At 46.9% G+C, this 19,715-nt stretch overlaps 1 protein-coding gene and 1 long non-coding RNA gene across 2 annotated transcripts in view; one reads left to right on the forward strand and one right to left on the reverse strand.

The window, feature by feature from the left end:
* Positions 1–555: 555 nt before the first annotated feature.
* LOC142412943 (uncharacterized) lies at positions 556–10,144 on the reverse strand. The gene is made up of 5 exons (XR_012776646.1): positions 9,889–10,144; positions 8,939–9,069; positions 6,564–6,641; positions 3,513–3,658; positions 556–1,543 (listed from the first exon to the last, which is right to left on the reverse strand). It is a non-coding gene; the product is annotated as an uncharacterized LOC142412943 (long non-coding RNA).
* A 208-nt stretch (positions 10,145–10,352) lies between these two features.
* Positions 10,353–19,715, forward strand: part of DNAJC6 (DnaJ heat shock protein family (Hsp40) member C6) — a 40,479-nt gene continuing 31,116 nt past the window's right edge. The window contains exon 1 of the mRNA XM_075508918.1: positions 10,353–10,671. Within this exon, the coding sequence (XP_075365033.1) occupies positions 10,431–10,671 (241 nt within the window). The 5' untranslated portion in view covers positions 10,353–10,430. The remainder of the gene's footprint in view (positions 10,672–19,715) is intronic.

A 19,715-nucleotide genomic window follows, 5' to 3' on the forward strand; every position in this document is an offset into this window, starting at 1 on the left:
GCAGCGCTCAGATTTGGAGAAGAAAAATCTCTGGCTCTAGGGAACACGGTCGGGGAATCCCAGCTGTGTCTGTACCGGACCGAGATACTGTAATTTCCATCCGCCATAAAAATTAGATTATAGATGCTTTTTCAGGGGTGGATAAAGCAGCTGTGGGAAGCTCTCAACATTAAAATGCTATAAATGCTACTTTTTAATACTTATACTAAATTATAAATAATATTTTATGAACTCTTACGGTAGTTAACATTACAATAGAGTACGAGGCCCTGTTTTGATAGGCACTGTAAACAACATATAGATTTCTTTCTCCTGAATAAGTTCTTGTCTTCAGTAACCAGAAATAATAAGGATGAGAAATGGTATGATTTACATCCTTGAATCATGGCTGGGAAGCAAAGAGATGGAGAAATTGGGTCTGCAGAACAAAATCATGCAGGGAGACTGAGGCAAGGGCCAGGATTTTCTCCAAATACTCTGAAATGGGGGTTTTGCTGTGCAGGAAGCCTATGAAGTTTATTCCCTTCCCCAGACCATGTTGTGAAGCAAAAAAAAAAAAAAAAAAAAAAAAGACCCAAACAATTGATTTCCTTTTGCAAGTAATAGTTTTCATGGAAAACTTTACAGAAAGAGCAATTTGCTTTCTAGCCAGCAAAGGTTTCTCTGCAGTCCGACGTCTGTGCACGGGTCTCTGCCCCGGCGCGGGGGCACTTGTCAAGGCACCGTGGGGTAGGATGCAGGCAGGCTCTCCGACTCTGCACACATTTTACTCCTGGCATTAATTTTCCACCCCAACAGATTTTTTTTTTAAGGTATTTAAGCTGAAACACATCCGCACAAAACTCCCAGCCTGGGACCCACACGGCGTAATTATTTTAAAGCCACGTGGTATAGCCTAGCCCCTGCAATACTACTTTCTGAGTTAACATACGTGATGATAAATTCTTTCCTGTCTTAAATGGTATTGAAAACCCGAGCTGGATCTGGGTGGAGCCGTGAGTTTCCCCCAGCTCCATCACCTGCCCCTTGCTCAGGGCTGTTTGCAGCCTCGGGGAGAGCATCCCGCAGCACGGAGCAGCTCTCACTGAACTCTTACGGCAGCGCCGGGAGAGGAGGATTGCTTTGAATCCTTTCTGCTGAGTCAAGCAGGCTTCATCTGGATGTTCACGAAGCTTTTCTATTGCTTGGTGTCTTGAAGGCATCCCAGCGATGCATTCCCAGGCAGGCGAGCAAGCTGTGGGATCCGCAAGAGGCTGATTCAGTTAGTTTTGTAGGAATTAGCAAAGTGGGGTTTGTTACCTTTCGTGGTGTAAATGGGTCACCAGGAGAAGGCTGAGGGCATTCATACCCAGCCCCGCTCCCTGCCTTGCTTAAAGGGGCTGTAACGTCACCGAGGACCACACTTCTGGCTCCTTTACCACTGAATTTACAGCCTGCATCCAAAGTCATGATGATCCGCTGCAAGCTATTCCCACGCCAATGCAACTGGGAGTCTCTCCCCTTGAATTACATCCAAGCTATTCTTCCAAAACTGCAGAGCGCCCTGCGGATTGAAAACAGCATCGTGGGAGAGAGCATACGCAGCCTCGTAGCGTCTGCTTGAGTATTGCTTTGGAACGATGAGCAGTTATAAATCCGAACTCAAACTGCATCAGTTAGGTGGGATGCAGGACCTGTAAGTCAGGAGATACTGTGAGCTGAGACAGACACCATTTTTTAATGTTTTCTATAGCAGCCAGGACAACAAAGCTCTAACAAGGTAATTTTTCCTATTAGTATTAGATAAAAAATACGCTACCAAAAGCTGTAAGAAGGTGGAACCACTTTAATGGGGATGTGTTGGGTTTCTGGCAAACCCTTCTATGCTATGGGACCCACCTGTATCTTCCTACCCTTCGTCAGCCGGACCTCGCTCACATATCCACCCAAGAGAAACCATCACTTTGAAGCTGTAGTGAGGATACTCGTCCCCTGGCCCGTTCTCCCAAAGGAAACCCTCATCCTACATGGGGTATGGAAACCCTAAACCCTCAAGCCTAAAATGAAGCAGCGATGGGAGCGGGCGAGGTGTGCAACAGCCATCAGCATGGGCTGGCAGTGCCACCTGTAATTTCCCTTCTGTTTTCACGGAAAGACTCATGTGTTGAGGGGTCCTTGGTCGGAGCAACCTGAGAGCAATGACCTGACTATCTTCATTATATTATTTGCTGCTGGAGTCTGTCCCTGAGCATAGCAGCAGTAGCTGAAGTTACCCCGTGATGAGTCGCTTGTATAATTTTCCAATGCATTTTCCAATGCAAACAATAACCTGCTGAAAAGAAATTCCAAATTACACTTTGGACTTTTTCTATGTGCTTAAAAAAGCGCAAAGATCTGGGCATTATATAGTTTTAAACACAAGTGCAAGCTGCAGCTATGCCTTATAAGCGCATGAGCCCAGTAATTCAGCTTTGTAACTCGTTGCAAGTTGCAAGCAGCCAGGTTTAATATAAAGCTGAAGTTTTCCAAGGTACCAACTATGGGCCCACCTCTGTCTTGGTTAATGAATGCAGAACTTCTCTTGTTGCTAATGGAAATGTTTGTGTGTTTCTGAACTCGTGCCTTTCATTCTAATGGGGATTACACATAAACATATTTTGCAGGCTCGTAAACAGGCTTTAGGAGGGCTATGCCCAGATTTTTCTTGGTATTTAGCCACTTACCTCACGGTGAATGGGAAACAATGAATGAATGGTAGTTAGGCAGCAAAATAGCTGATTTTTACCTAAATATCTGATTTTGGCCTAAGGAATTGTATGAATGGCTGTACAGCCTCCAATTTCCCAACAGTTTGCAGGCTGGGGACTTCCTGAGCGAACAGCGATACACTCCTATTTAATGGCCTCTTATAGATTTGTTTTTCCCATACATTTCTCCACTCTCTTTGTGAAGCATGTACATTTTTAGCATCTACAACAGCCTTTGGCAAGCAGCTCCACAGCTCGGCGTTGCTGAGGAGCCAGTCAAATCCTTGAATACTCCGAAACAAAGTCTTGGGCTGAAATGAGTAAGTTGTGTATCATCCCTGACAGCACTTCAACAAGACTAAAAGGCAAGAAATAAAAAATATGCAGACACAGCAATACACTTAATGGTGCGTGCTAGCATGGAGAGGGAAGGATGGGAAAGAAGACAGTAAGAGAGTCAAACACTAATCACACCCTAAGTCATTGGAGAACAAAATAATGATAAGCAGCCGTGCAGGCTCACCCACGTGCCCCAACTGATTTGGCAGGTAAGCAAGGCAAGCGCAACCTTGCCGAGGTTTCTGATAGCACGCAGCGAAACTGTCCCGCTCAAACTCCTCAGATGCTCTCAGGGTGATTATACTCAAGTTTTGGTACTATGACCAGAAGGAACGCTTTTGTGGGAGTCGTTGCGATGCTTTCTCTGCCATCAGCGTTCTTGGCAACAAGGGTTTCCTTCTACAGCTGTTTGCATGAGGACCACGAACACCTCTGAAACGAAATTACCTCTGTTGCTTGACAAACACTCGTGAGTATGTTCTTCAGTCTCCATCTGCTGAAGAACACATTCACTGGAGCTTCAGCTGCTGAAGGTCCAGCTGTCAGCGAGGCGCTCAGTTAGGTTCCACTACAGCAAAGGCTCAAGGCTTCCTCTGATGAAGGAAAGCAAAGGTTTAACTGAGTCCAACACTTAAAAACCACCCAAACTTTCTCAGGACCACATTTGCTTTTCATTAGAGATGAACAAGACAGGAACAGCCAGTTTGGAAGTTCCTGAATATCAGGGGGGGGTTAACAAAGGATTAGATCATTTGACCCCCCTCTCTCCACCTGGATCCCCATAAATCAGCCCTGTTTGCCCACGGCACACCGCATCCCACACCGGTAACATACGCTGCACTGCCCTGCGTAGCCACCACTCATAAGCGGGCTGTGGCAGCTCCTTATTTCTCCAGCAAACCCAGGCATGGCCATTCCCACGTACAGAGAAAGACACCACACGGCCATCCTTGACTCCAGTCCAAATACCACTTATTTATCCTCAGCACAAGTCCGGATACTGCTTTGAAATCATATTTCTGGCTGTGTACCCAGAGCCTGTCCCCATTTTGCTATCACGTGCCCGTTCCCAGAGTAGTGCACGGGAATCGATGCTCCTGGCCAGCCCACGGCACTGCCCAAGTAATGAATGAAGCCTCCAGATGAGAGGGCAAGAAGCGTGATCCTTGCTGTACAGGTCACATACGGCCCAAGGTCATTTGTGCTTGACCCCCATCTCCTCTGAACATGGAAACGTGAAGAGCTTATTCTACAGGAGTAGGAATTGCAACGGGATGACTCCTGGGGTTTTCTTTTGTCAGCTATCGCCACTGCTATGACAGCGAACTGTCAGGAAAGAAACCCTTATGCATCCTCCCTCATTGCCTCAATACATTGAGAGCCTGCAAGAGTGGAGGCTGGTGCCTATAGAATAAACATGAGCGATGGGAAGGCTCCTGCTAGGGACAGGGAGGGTCTGGCTGACACTGTGACAGGGCAGGACTCAACCTAAGTTCAAGGCAGTCCCAGACTGAGGATCTGGCTATTTTTAGAGAAAATTGTTGTTTAGAAGACACTGTTTTTTCTAAGTTGGCCTCAGAGATGAGTTGTAAGGTAAATTCTTTGGCTGTATATGTAAAAGTTTTTTCATTGCCTCTTGTAAAGGTTGAGACCGATTTGACAGTTGCTGTTTTGATGGGAAGACAGGAGGAGGTATTTTGGTTCCGGTTTTCTTGGGACAAGAAGTAAAGCAAAAAGGCTGATATCAGATAGCCTCCTGGTGACCTTAGTTAGCCGTTGTGATTTCTGAATTGGTGCCTTTTTACAAAACAACAACAAGCAAAACCTATGACCCTCTTCTGAGGTGGAATTGGTTTGGCTCTCACCATAGCTTTGCTTTTGTTCCTCACCGCCCTAAGCCTTCATCGGGAGGGAAATGCAAGACTCTTCTAAGGTGACAAGAACCAGGTGAGTCAAATGGAGAGCAGCAGATGCAATCAAGAGGTAACAGTTTCTTGAAGCTAATTCAAACGATGCTATATGGCTTAAGTTTTTAAGATCTTTGGTTTATGTTTGAACAGACCAGGCCAAAAATAAAATAGAAAAATGAAGATATTCTTTATCGGTGGCAGTAATGACCCACAATGCAGTGGCATTATTTCTTACGGTTCATCTGCGCTGCTCGCTGATGGTAACTGGGGTGGTCCTAGCCCAGATAAGGAGCTTGCTGGCTGTAATCAATTCAATCAGGTTTGCTTAACCAGGGTTACACAAGTGGCAGCTGTGGAGGCCTTGAGCACCCTGGGGTGGAGATGCTGGTGTCCATACTGCCTGGGGAGGTGGGCAGTGGGACAGACCCTCCTCCTCAGAGTATAGAGAACGGGTATGTGCCAGAGTAAATTGCTATGGGGCCGGTCCAGGAGGAAAGAGCCAACAGAAAAATGTGGTGATGCTCTTGCTTTCCTGCTAGAAGAGTGCTGTAGGCACTAGGGTCAAGGCTGACCCTGGGGAGCACGCTCTTCCCTGCCCAGCGGGGCTGAGCTGCTGTGGGCGGAGGGTGACCCCATGGCTCAGCGTGGCGGCTGGGGAAGGGGTAGGGTTTAGGTTTGGTCTGTGTTTTTATCAGGACGTGGGGCTTCTGGGGGTAAATGCGATGCTGAGACAGACACAGCTGTCAGTGCTGTCGGTTCGACACCCACTTAGTTTTTAGGGCAGGAAAGATGCTTGTACTACACCAAAGTTTTGATGACTAACTAGGTTGTCAAAATCTCAAGCAACACCCTGCTACCTAACGTGTACGGCAATGGCTGCGCTGTAAGCCTCAGTACTAAACAAACACCAAAGGGTGGTGATTGTTATTTATTTCAGACCACCCAAAGTTTATCAAACTGCTTCAATTTATACTGCTTCAATTTAAGCCTCCTTCTGCTGGCAGGATGGCTCCTAGCACAGCTCAAATCAGTGTGCGACAGGGTGGGTTACTGGGTTGCTAAAGAGTTCTCCGGAACGTAACCGTGGCTGAACGCCACGGGTGCTCCTTTCAAGGTTTCAAGGAGGGTAAGCAGAGCTAAAGAGCTTGCGCTGTTTGTTTTTGGGTTTTTTTTTGAAAGCCCATTTTATAGAGTACTTGTTATAGGAATGTTGAAGGTAGCCTAAATTCAGGAGTCTGTGAATTACAGTTATTTGGTTAGGATTTGAGTGCTTTGAAGAGGGAAAAGGCAAACATGTTAATTCTCTAGAGTATGTTTTGATGGCTCAGGGTCCCGCTGCGAGGAATGAGATGCAGGTAAGAGTGGGGAGACGGGCAAGAGGAAATAAATTATTATAGCTTGGGCTGCAGAGAGAAGCAGCTGCCCCGAGCAGCAGTATGAGCAGTATGAAAATGGAAATATGAAATCTGCTTGAGAAATATGAAGCTGATTGAGCAAGTCTTATTTTTCTTAATAACACATGCATCTTTTTCAGGCAGTGATAGCAGTCCATATCCTACAGGATAGCTGGTACTTCCCATATACTTACCTATGTACGTACACCTGGGTTTGGACTTCTTGCAGAAACACTTTGTGCAGGGAGAATTCATTGTTCACAGTGGAGTAACTTTGGAAAAAATGTTTAGTACATTGAGTTTTAAAGGTGTTGCTCCAGATATTAAATTAATTTTCAAGTTATATTTGTAATTCTCATAACACTCCACAGTTTGAATGCGTTCGTGAAAAATTAAGAGTATAATATTTCACCTTAACTGCTCATCTAGTTGGAGGAGAGGCGGAAAAAATGAAATTGCACCTCAGTATAGTTGGCGCTTGATTACAGCTACGAAAAGAGACTTTACCCAGGAGAGGCTGCAACCCAGACAGAGAAAAGCAGACAGAGAGTTAGAGGTTGGCAAATCAATTGACTTTTCCAAGGTCAGTAATGGGGAGGGAGTTTGTATCTCTTGAGTCTCGAGCAATATACAATCCTCCTTAGCATGTCGTTAACATCTCCCGCAGCCTTAATGGCACCTGCCAGCCTTACCATTCAAACAGAAGACAAACATCTATATTATTCTGTAGTATCATTAACCACCGCTCAATAAATCTTCATGGATCTTAAGGAATTTTTCTAAGTAGCTGTTTTCCTAGATCCTTCTTTACTCTCATTTTTGAAAGTCATGTGCAATTTAACATGTCATTTGATTTTGGGTTTTTGTATACAGCGTTTTTTATACTGTAGACGTCCAAAAGAGAGAAATCATGCAGCCCTTCATTAACCCCCTTCATTAGCCCGACTTAAAGGGAGGATTGAGGGAGAGGTGAATATTACTTTATATGTTCTCTTCAGCTGAACTTCCCATAGGGCTGGAAAATGCATGGATAGGAGCAGCTTCAACTGAATCCCACCCAACATGCTTCCCTAATCCCCTCTCTTTGTGTTTGTAGCCATGGTCATTACAAGCAAGGATGGGACTTTGAAGTCTGTTTCCTCCTCCCTCTGCCCCAAGATCCCCCGGAGAGCTGCACTGTCCCTACTCCCTGCCTGCGCTGATGCTTTGCAGAACCCTCTTTGTCCAGGCTGGAGCTTCGGGCTATGGTGGTGATTCCCCTCTGGGACCCCTTGGAGGGAAAGCAAGCTATGATCCCCCAAACACTGGGACAAATGTGGAAAGAAGTGAATTAATAATGGATTCAACAAGGAGAAGCAATTTTTTTTTCTTTTTAAGTGTGACTATACTCTGCCGCCTGCAGACACAACAGCGGCATCAACACTGGGTAGGAACTCCACAACTACCCAAAAGGAGGTTGTAGCGAGGTGGGGTCGGTCTCTTCTCCCAAGTAACAAGCAATAGGATGAGAGGAAACGGCCTCAAGTTGCACCAGGGGAGGTTTAGACTGGATATTAGGAAAAATTTCTTCACCAAAAGGGTTGTCAAGCATTGGAACCAGCTGCCCAGGGAAGGGGTTGACTCCCCATCCCTGGAGGTATTTAAAAGCCATGTGGATGTGGTGCTTAGGGACATGGTTTAGTGGTGGGCTTGGCAGTGCCAGGTTAACGGCTGGACTCGGTGATCTTAAAGGTCTTTTCCAACCTAAACGATTCAGTGATTCCATGAAATGCTGAGCCAAAGACATGCTGTGAGGCTCCAGTGGGCAGCAGCAATGAGACTGTGGCTGGGGAAGTATAAATTCTGGACCTGCTCCAGTACTTGGAGAAGGGCGAGCTATAATTCCTGCTGGAGGGAACCTCTCCTCCTGCTTGTACCCTTTTTCCATGAGAACATTTTCAGTCGGGCTTTCCTTTCGCTGCCTAGTGCAGACAGACCCTTGCTGCTCACCGGTGAGAGAGATGACTTCTGGATCTATGATATGAAGTTTTGTCTAAGCTGAGCTTCTTGAGTTGATGGATAAAGCATCAGAGCAGGCTAGAGACCGCAGGCATCAGTTCAAGATGGGGGATAGGCTGTGTAGGGTGTTGTGCTGTGCCAGGTTCCCCAGCTCGTTCCCTCTAACAGGCTGCAGTTGCCTCCAGTGCAAGTGTGCTTGAGTACTCATGGAAATGTGACACAGCCTTAATGTGCCCCATTCACCCGAGAGCCTGGTTTTTTGTATTCGGGCTGTTATGTGAGCAAGCAAAATACATGAAAATCCACCTTGACCCCCCCCAGATTTCCCATTTTTATCCTAGAGCACAGGAATTGTTGTATCCTAGGTTGACTAGGAGATACTAACAGACGTAATCCCTAGCAAAAATACCTGTGCTTTTATTTTTTTTTCTTTATTAAGTTGCTGTATATGAGTGCCAAGAGGAAGGGGGACCCCTTCCTACTGGCGAGCATTGCAATCTGCGTATTGCTCCATACAGACCAATGTATTAAGAGCCCAGTAACGAGGGGGTAGAAAATACACAATACTAACCGTGAGTTCAAGCTTTTACTGCTGCTAACTGCGAACCGTTTACGTCAGGTTAGTTCATTTTAGTTTGCTGCTTGTAAATCTGCTTGGATTTTTCTGAGAAAATTCTGGGTCACAGATGTACCTTGTCTGCGCTGTAATATAAAATCGCAGGAGTTATATAAACAAAAGCACATGACAAGGTATGGCTGTACCAGATGCCCACCGCCCTGGAGTGGTAAACAGGAAAGTTTAAGCCAAGTGTTAGTAATATTTCAAGTTATGGTTATTGCTACAGAAGTGCTTACGGATGGTATTGCTTCAGAAGCAAACCCACTCTCTTTTTCTAAGCAGAGTACTTTCTGTCCTTTCTGTAAGAGATTGAAGACATGCTTGTGTCTGGATGCTACGGCTTCTTTTTGCCTTTGTTTTTTCCTTAAATTAAAAAGAAATCCATTTAGAGGAGTTTAATAGTGGTCATTTCCTTTGGAGCATCCCTCAGTTCCTCTGTTCCATGTAAAATGAAATTACGATCTACTAGCCGTGGCTGCGAAATGCGTCGAGGGAGACATGGCTCATCAGTTGTTCAAGGGCACACTTCGTGTTGCTCTAAAGTCTGTTTACACGTGAACAGCTAAAAATAGATTGGTGAGACCTAACAACAAAAACGGCTTAGCCATGGCTGGTAGCGCTTCTTCAGCTGGGTGCCACCGGTTTTAAGCCAGCAGTGGCACGGGCAGGGGCTTGGGACGCTGACGCACCCCACGGTGCCCGCCGTGACGCGGCGCCGTGGTTCGGGACCCCTCCGGTTACTTGCCCGCAGACAGACGCGGTGTTACACTGAACCCGAGATGCTCTTTAGGTTTTGGGAGGCTCAGTGCAGAACTGCTGTGCCGTCCCTCCTCCTTTAGGCTGCAGAATTGGCTGTGTCAGCCCAGAACTCGGTGACCTTGGCCCCTTCCCGAGGAACGCACCTTTCGCTGCCATGGCGGAAAGACCTTCACGTCGATGGCTGTGGCGAGAACCTCTTCACGCCAGCTGTACAGCCTAGCCCTCCGAGCCGAAAGGCCTCTTTTGGGAGAGGGATGTGTTTGCCAGCACGCGTGAACAGTAGCCCTGGCGAAGGAACCGCCGGCGGTCCAGCACTTTTTGCTAACTAACGGCTCGAGGCGGCGGGCGGTGGGGGGACCCGGCGGGGACCCTCCCCTGCCGAAACTCGCCCCGCTCCGCTGCAGCGTTTCCAGCACCTCGTCACTAATTGACTTGCAGATGCTTCTCCCCGGGAGCCTGAAGGCCAGCCAGCCCGCCCGGCCGCTCGGCCTGCTGCCTCCGCCATTGCTTCCGGGCCCCGGCGGGGCGGGAGGGGGCGGCACCGGCTGAGGGGAGGGGGGGGGGGGGGCGGCCGCCCCGTTCCCGCCCAGCGCTTCCCGCCCTTCCCCTCCCCTCAGGGCGGCCGGAGCACTTGTCTTCCCCTCCTGCCCGCGGCGTCAGAGGAGGTTCTCCGCCCGGCTCGCCCATGAGCCTGCTCGGGAGCTACCGGAAAAAGCCGGGCAGTGACGGCTATGAATCTTTACAGCTGGTGGACAGCAGCGCTGACGGCGGCGGCGGCGGCGGGGGCAAGGCCGGGGGCAGCGGGGGCAAGGCCGGGGGCAGCGCGGCGGCGGGGACGGGCGGCCGGAGCCCGGCGCGGCAGCAGCAGCAGCAGCAGCAGCAGCAGCAGCAGCGCGCCGAGGGCGGCAGCACCATGGACAGCTCAGGTAGGGGCGGCCTCCACGGGGGTCCCCGCGACGCGCGTGGGGAGGGGGTGTGGGGGGTGTGGGTGTCTGCCTGCCGTGGAGGGGCTGCTGCGCGATGGGGGAGTTGTTGTTGTTGCGTGGGGATGGGGAGGCTCTATCGCCGGGGACAATAGCGGCCCTTTGTCCAAGCGCGGGTGGTGGGGAGGGCGGTGGGATGAAGGAAATCCACCCGAGGCTGAGGGAGCCGGGTGGGTAGCGCCGCAGAAACCAGTGGCTAGTAAGTCCTCACGGCTGGCTCCTGTTTTCAGCCCCGAAGAGGAGAAGGTTGTTCTGAAGCTAAAATGGATGGAGTGTTTTGGGATCTTTCCCCAACTGACTTATTTCACAGAATCATCGTTACTTTTTTTTCTTTTTTTTTCTTCCCCCTCCTCTAAAAGCACTCATCAAACTGACTTGGATTAATTCTGATAGATGATGCACTGCACGCACCATTTTTTTTTTTTAATCAGGGAGTAGGGGACCAGATGGTCTTTATGAGCGGTAATGGGATAGAGAGCTCTTCACCTCTGAATCACAGGTTCAAATTTGCCTGGATCACCAGTAATCGAGAGTACTCATCTGATAGCTTTTAAGTGATCTCTTGAAACAAACTGGCTCTGGTTCCGGCTGGTTAGATGTGTCCATCGCAATGAACATCTACAGCCTTTGCAGAGAACTTCTAAAGATCAATCTTGTCCAGGGAAATACCCTGTTTAGTTGAGGGGGGACCAAATTTGATGTCTGCCCATTGTAAGGGGGGGATCTTGCAGCGATACCTGTACTGTTCCTTGAAAGAAAGGGGTGGGCCCAAAACAGCAAGTACTTAAAATACATTACCTTTGTTTTCCTGTGGTAACCTCTTCTCAAGGGGAAAAAAAACCCTTAATGACCTATGTCTGGACTTGGGTGGGGAGAAAAACCCCTAATGACCTACGTCTGGAGTTGGGCGGGGAGAGTCTTGCCTTGAATTTTTTTCCACACTTTCTCTGATGTAACGAGAGTCACATTTTCCTCTTCCCCCTTGCCATTTGAATTTGCTTTCAAGAGTTCTTTTGGGGGTTGGCTTCGTTTTTTAACTTTTTTTCCACCTCTGGACTTTAGAAATGTGTTTGAATTTGCTGCTGTGATATCTCTGCTGCAGTTGCTTGTAATCGTACTATGTGTCAGTAGATTCTTTCCCACAGTAGGCTGCTGTGTTACAGTTATTTGGATTCTTACATTGGCATCTGCTGAGATGGTTAGATATTGCAGTCGGTTTAATATCTGTCGTTAAAGCAATTATCTGAATGAGTTTCCTAGAACTTTAAGAGCCAAAGGCATTAGTGTTGGGCAAGGTGGCATTCGCCTCCAGCCAGGTGTGGGAGCATGCTGCAGCTCGTGTCAAGTCACGGCTTTTGTCTAGCGTCAGCTCAGTGTATTATTTGAGTGTTGCTGTTGCAATCGTTCTGTTCTGTTTCTTCAAGCCGTTCTGCTCCCTGCCGAGCAGGGGAAAAAAAATAAGTGCTCGCGGATAGCTAGACAATACCTTTATTTACAGGTTTTGTGCAATATTCAGCCATTTCAACAATTCAGCTATTAACTCTGAAGACATCCCAGAGCATTAATTTGTATTAATGGCCTCTATCAGTTTCTAGGATGTTCTCCCCTTAAACACATGGGCTTGCTCAAGGGCTGTCTCTGGGATTTGGAAGCTAATGGGTAAGAGATCCGTGTTAATCAGAATTCGCTTCCTTTAGTTCCCTTTGGTACTCTCACTGCCTGAATTTTACGGGATCTATAAACAACACACCTGACACTTATACAGCAACAAACCTCAGGCCTTAATATGGCCCTTGAACTGAGTTTATAGGAGTATTTTTTTTTTTTAATACCTTATCTGTTTAATAAGGGCTTTTTGGTGCGTGTTTCTAAATCTTCACATGAAGTTCAAAAAAGCTGTATGGAGTGCGATGCTCTGTTCTAAACCTGAAGTCCATACTTGTATCTGCCTTGTTCATTTGAATGCTTTATGCTGATAAATGCCTAATTTTTATCAGTTCATTGCAAAGACATTTTTCTTTGCCACGTATGAAATTCTAAAAGCTTAAAGAACCGTATCCACCCCTCAGGTGTGCTTGTGATTTCTAGTGATTTGGTAATTGAAGCTGTTCATGAATTGTGAGACATGATTTATCTTTAATGCAGTGTGAAGACGGATAGTTATGGGGGGGGGGGATTAGGGACCAGTGTAGGACAAAGACCCAAAAATAAGGTGGCTGGGGTTTTGGTTTAATAGGAGCAAGGAAAAAACCACCACCCACCTTCTGTGTTTTGTTTTTGGTTTTTAAAGATAATATATTCATATTATAAATACTTGAGACTCCTCCCACTAATGATGCCAAAGTCTAAATTCCCAAGATGGGCAGTGGCAGAGCATATTTCAGTTGGGAAAAGAGACCTGAATTCCTCTGGAAGGAGAAGGGTGAGGTAAATTGGTGACATGTTACGGTGCAAGGGAGGTGTGCTGCTGGGTTTGGTGGGGCAGGGGAGCCTCCCTTCTGTGTAATTAGGTGGCAGGCCCTGAAGGTGAAATCCTTGAGGTGTCCTGGCCAAATCAGAGCTCGTTATGTCCTTCCCACATGCCTGACCTCCCTTACATTTCAGTTTTTCTTTCCTTTTTTTTTTTTTTTTTTTTTTTCCCTGGTTTTAAATAATGGTTTCATGTGTGGCGGAGCAGCTGCTGCCTGAGTTATCAAAATGGCTGTTTGCAGTTGAGGAATGAAACAGTCCTGAGGTACAACTCCCTGTCACCAGGCAATTTGGGACACTCGGCGCAGCAGGCTGCGAGTGCAGTGCCTTGGTTTGCCTGTCTGGCAGGGTTATTGCTGCGCTTGAGCCGAGCACCTCTGGGTGCAGTTAAATAGCATCTTCGATGAAGTTAACTAGTTGGAGAATCAAACCTTCCTCTTCTCTCCCCATGCATTAAGTTTCATCTGCACCAGGGCAGTGGACTCTGGGCATAGAAAAATGGCCTTTGCGTCTGGAAGGTGTGTGTGTAGATTAATATCAAGCAATTTATAGAAGTTAGATGAGTGAGGGTTTGTGCTGAAGGCAAAGTGCTGGCAATTCTGGGGCAAACTGCCATTGGTTTAGCTGGCGTGGCTGTATTTGCTATTGCTGCAATGAGACTAACTCACATTTGTTGAGAAAGTGGGCCCCTGTTGAGTTTTTCTGTTTTTTTTTTTTTTTTAAACTAATTCAAAGTATTAGATCTTAAAGTATCATCTCTTAATGTGGGCTGGCAATCTCATAAACAGCTTTTTGCAATGAAAATAATCAGTAGTTACAGCTATGCTGGAACTTCTGAGTACTGATGATTATTGGCTTAATATTTTTTTGGACTGATATTGCTTAGCGTCAAAAGAAAAAAGACAAAAAGCCAGGAACCAAGAGCACTGTGTGTGTGGGGGGGAGGGGGTTGCATAGATAGCATCTATTGGAATAGCATCATGTTGGAAGGCAGGATCTGATCATGGCTGGAAAGGGAGCTGGTACAGAGGGGCTCCCGAGGGGCTCTCTGACCCTACCATGCCTCTGAGCCGGCATGCTGGGGGTGCAAGCACTGGGATGGAGGGTCTGGCCAGGCTGTGTCCAGTGGCTGAGCCTGGAAAAATAAGATTTTTCAAAGTCTCTGGGACTGGTAAACACTTCTTGGTTCAGATCGTTAAAAATTCTTCTGCCACCGTCACCCATGCCATGCCGAGGAGTGCTAACGTGAGCTGTTTAACTGAAGTAGTGACGATTTAAGTTGCTCAAGGTATAGCTTGGGGTACCTGTGTGCTCACAGGCAGCATAAATGGAAACTGCTGCCCACAGTGATGTCGAGTGCCTCCCTGTTAGGCTTGGGTTTAGCTCAAAGGAGCCAAGAGCAGAAACTTTATTTCAGGTAGGGCGGCCGTATCAGTTACTGCTGGTATCTGATGATGCTTGTGTGATGACCTTGTCTTTGGTTGCTTTAAACTTTGCCAGACTCAAACCAGTCAGAATGAAATATCGGTCAGTGTGTGGTTTAAATCTCAGATTTAAATCTCGCAGTGTGGCCTGTTCATACAGGGTTAGGCTTAAGTTCTGCGACGCCTCGAGTGGGCATTAAAGCTCTATGCAACTTTAGCACATGCTCTTAACTGCTGAATGTTCAGCACCTGATGTAACGTTTTAAACAACTCCTATGGAATACGCTAGATGCAATATAGTGACATGATCATAGTGCATAACTAATGGGACCTATACACTACTGCTAACTGCCAGTTCCTCCAGAAAGTGTGCTGGACTTGCGTTGGAAGTTTGAGGATGGAGGGAAGGGGAGATAAGGGGAGACTTGAGCTGAAGCAGGCAGGACATAAAACATTGCGAGTTCAAAAAACAAATTCCAAGAAGAGCATCTCTGTAGTACTCCTTTTGTCTCTTTATTTTTAAGTTGCTGAAAGTGCTCACAAGATGAGAAGCAGGCAGTGAAGAAGCAATTTATTTAGGTTTTTGCTGTGGCATTCAATAATGTTTTCTTAGCAGCTGGCTGAGCATTGAAAGAAGAAGAGGTTCTAGGAAATAAGATATAAAAGTAACAGCAAGGATACATGTTACGAAAGGAAAAAACTCTTTCTGTGCTCTTCTGTGGTGTTTATAAACTAGCTAACCTATAAAATAGCTTTTAAACACTCGGGATAGATTTGCTTGTGCTACGTGCTTCCTCAGGCAGAGTAATTGCAAAAGAAAAGCATTTTAAATAAATTGCAAGTGTTGAAGTTGAGATTTCTTGAACTGCTTTACACTTGCAAACATAATCTCTTGTACTCTGGTGATTCCTTTTCACTGAGTCAGAAGAGAGACATCTCCATGTCACTGGCACAGGGACAAAGACCGTCGCTGACAATGTTGTCTTGTATTCTCTTCTAGCTGCATTTTCAAAGGGGGAGGTTTGGTTTAATAACTCTTTTGTTTGGTTGGTGTTTTCTGGACACTTGAATGGTTTGGTGTTGGCAGTGGTGCTTTTCTTTTTTTGTTGTTTTGACAGGGAGGAGAAGCAGAGAGAATGTCAATCAACTTCTAAAGACCAATTTCATGGTTTGTGCTAGTAGTTCAGCATTCCAGCCTCACACGCATTTTGTTCACTGTAGTACGAGCTTCATAAGGGAAAATATGTAACAAATGGAACGAATCTGGCACAGTACTGGGGGGTTATCCTGCCCCCCCCCCCCCCCAACATCACTACTCTTCTAAAAAAGGAAGCAAAACCCCCACTTCGTCGAAATCCTCCATATTGGTTAGTTGATGGTGCAAGCAGCATTCTTTAGATACTATTTCTCAAGCAAAAGCAGAAATATCTTAATTCTTCAAATTTCCATGAAGTTTATATTTAGGCGGTCTCAAATGAACCTTCAGATAAAAAGCCTTGGGCTCGTACAATATTAGTTCTAGAATTTTATCATAGAAAAGCACAAAAAGAAGTACTTGAGCTTCTCTACCCTACAGCATGCTACGTGCTGCCAGCAGCTCCGAGTGCTTCCTAGGGGAGGTCAGGGACCCTGTCCCAGCCCACACACAGAGGAAGGGACCGTGGCTTCTTGTAGGAGGGGGAATACAGCTTTTCCTGTAGTCAGAGCAGTACTCGAGGAGGGAGGCAACGCTGCCTGCCTGGACGTGCATTGCCCAACAGCAGCCGAAATGCACAGAAATGTCCCTGTACCAGCAATTCCTTACGGTGTGAACCCAAATCTGTTCCTATTCAAAGCATCTCCTTTAGGAGCTTCTCAGTCCCTCCTATCTCCTCTCCTTCGAATGTCTACACTACATGAGCCCATTTTAAGCTTATAACGGCTTTATCTTCCCAGCCTAACTTCATCTCAAAAGGATGCTCATAACTTTTGGGAGTGAGAAGGGCAGAACAACACGGGGTGACCCTTCTGTTACAGGTAAAGCTGCCAAGAAGTTCTTGGGCAGGTAGTAATGCAACTTTGAGTCTTGAGGCAGTTTCTATCTATTCCAGGCAAAAGGCCTGGGTGGGTGCAGTGCCAGCTAATTCCTGGAAAGTTGCAGTAAAGAACCCCAAAGAAACAAACAAAAACCCCCAAACAACAACAACAAAACCCCCACCTACTCCCGCACTTGAATAAATTATTCAAGATGTCTAAAGGCTCGGGATGTCTGCACCACAAGACGGGTCTGTGCTTAACCCTCTGTGCACTGAACCGGTCCTTATGATGGAAGGGGCAGATATTGACGGGGAACAGTGGCTTTGGCAGCTGCCTGCACTACCTGTCCTTGCCTCCTGAAAGCTGGAAACTCTTTCTGTGCTTACCTCCTGTAGCCCACCCTTTCTTAACCTCGCCTAGTGTTGCTTATACAGTTGCAGTTTGTATTACTGCCTCTGTCTGTGTCTTATGCTAATTGCCTGTTTAGGAAAGAAATATTCTGGCTTTCCCCCCGTGTTTCAGAGCTGGCCGTGCTCTGGGGGAGTTTCCTGTGGCAATGTTTCCTCTTTGGGTAGTCAGCCCCCAACTTATCTCTGGTGAATCCAGCTTTCCCCTCCTGCTCAAGAACCACTGGGTTTTGTCTTGAGCAGTCTCATCGTTAATACGCTTATTCCAAAATAGCCAAACTGTGTGGGTTTTGAGGTGAGGGATTATAATCTGGTTTATAATCTCATGCGATTTGTGATCTGATGAGCCCTTATCTTGCATTAGGCTCCTTGGCTTGTAGTGCATCTCCTGCTTCCCTGTGCCCTTAGAGAGTCCAAACATCTTTATAGCCTGATCTTAAACTTCCCTTTGGCCACAATGAAGTAATTCCCATGGGCTTTAACCTCTTTTCTTGGGGACTGCACTTGCTAAAGCAGCCTTCCACTTGCATGCCTCCACTATGTGTTTTAAAGCATCAGGATGAGTAAAACCTGGGTTTGGGGGTCTCAGCGATGGTGTTATCCAATGGTGGGAGCTTGTTCTGCTGCTGTCGTCCTGCAGTTCTACTCTGCACATGTTTTGCTGTTTATTTTTATGGAATAATGTGTTAATTTTAAGATATCTGTGCTTGGCCTTGTAGGGAATCCAACTCTACCGGGAATCTGGGCAGCAGTGGAGGAGGGGACAGATGAGACTGGTGGCAAAGAAAGGAAAAAAAATCAGTCTTCAGGGTCTATGTGAATCTGAGGAACTTCCCATGTAATTTCTGCAGGCAGAAGCACTCTCCTTTCCTGTGAATGCCCCTTTATCGCTGTTTTAGCTGCCGCTGCTGCTTTCTGCCCAGCCCCTTTGCAAACCACCACTTGGTGCCTCTTAAAAAGTTGATGTAATTATGACGCTTGGGCTACATCTGATCTAAGCAAGGATGTAAGTGCATATAATAGTATAGATGTCTTAGAGTCTTTGCTTAAATGTGATAAAGCTCAGCTGTCCAGAAGAGAGCTGCGTGCTGGAAGGAACGGTTAGGGAGGATGGGGCTTCAGGGTGCTGAGATTGTGCTCTTAAAACATAGTTGACAAATGAAGCGCTCGGATCTAAGCACTATCGATTATGACTGGATGCAAAAGAGCCACCTGCCCAGAGATTTTCATTTAGAAATGCCTGCCACCCTCCCCTTGAAACAGGAGTTTAAACTCTTCCAGCAATGTCTGCAAATTGATTTGCAATCCCCTGAAAGACGAAGTGCTGAGCATGGAAGACAGAGTCACTGGGGGACCAGCAGGAGCTGGGGATGCTGAGGGTACCCAGAGATGTGGGGACGCTGCTCTGCCTGGGTCGGTTTGGCTGTCTGTCCATTTTTTGCACACATATATCCCTCCATACATGATGTACCTATATAAGGATGCTCTAATAATGTTGTGGCAGGGCTGCCTGCACCAGGGCGGCTCCTCCTCCCCTCCGCGCTCTGCGTGGGCTCTCGTGCAATGCCAAGGTGAAGCCCGTAAATACAACGATGGAGCCACAGCAGCCTGGCTTTATATCCCTTAATGCTGGAGTGAAATCGCATCCCACGTTACACAGGCTTTGCTGGGAGAGCTGCGTGTGGGAGGAACGTGAGCTGGTGGGGCTGCTGGGGGGAGGCAGAAGCACAAATAGTATCATTTTTTGCTGAGTGTTCCTTAAAAACAATTCGGGCTTTGTTGCTGAAGCCACAACAACAGCGGCTCAACTTCGTTCAGTTCAGGGACCTTTAAAAGGGCCCTTTCTGCCACGGCATAGGGCAGCCTCCACCACATCCTTTGCTCCCCTTTCACTCCGTGCCCTGGTAATAGTCTGGGGGGGGAAGACAAGCAAACAACCCTTCCCCCCCAAAAAAAATACTTTGTGGGGAAGGAGAAGGCTGCGGCGAGCAGCTAAAAACTTCCAGAAATGTGGAATCTGGGACATGTACGCAGCAGCTAACAAGTTTTTTCTCATCATAGTGTCAGGCTCTCGCAGTACCATAGAAAGAGAATACAGAGGAGCATTTAATACTCCCAGACTAACCTCTTTTTTGGGAGGGTGGGAGATGAAAGCTTTAATGCTTTTCTAGAGAAGAACCGTGGTGAGGAACGGGGAAGGTTTAGCTCTTTCCTCGCTCCGTCTCTAAAGAAAGCACAAGCAGTAGCTCCCTGAGCAAAAAAAAAAAAAAAAAAAAAAAAATTGTTTGACATTGAAGATACTGTTACATATAGTCTGGGCAGACTGAGGTAAACCTGCTTCCTTTCTTATGGTTTCATGTCTGCTTTTTGTCTGCCCTTTACAAGCAACAAGGGTCTGTTTACTCTTGCTAAGTAACCTATGAAATGCAGTACTTCTCTGCCGATCTTCAATTTCTAGACATCTTGCTTTCACCTCCCCGCTCTCAAGCAAAGTATTGCTTCATCAGCATAAATATTCAGACTGACACCATCTTAAATGCCTTTTAAATGTCGGCTCATTTCCCCCTTAATTCTCTGGAGAGCTGGAATTCATGCCCTGTGGTTTGTAGGGTTTGTGGGTTGCCTGGGAGGGTGGTGGTGGTGCTCAGGGACCCCCCAGGCAGATGAGGGC

Source organism: Mycteria americana, chromosome 7 (assembly GCF_035582795.1).
Source record: "Mycteria americana isolate JAX WOST 10 ecotype Jacksonville Zoo and Gardens chromosome 7, USCA_MyAme_1.0, whole genome shotgun sequence".
In the NCBI taxonomy this organism is placed as follows: domain Eukaryota; kingdom Metazoa; phylum Chordata; class Aves; order Ciconiiformes; family Ciconiidae; genus Mycteria; species Mycteria americana.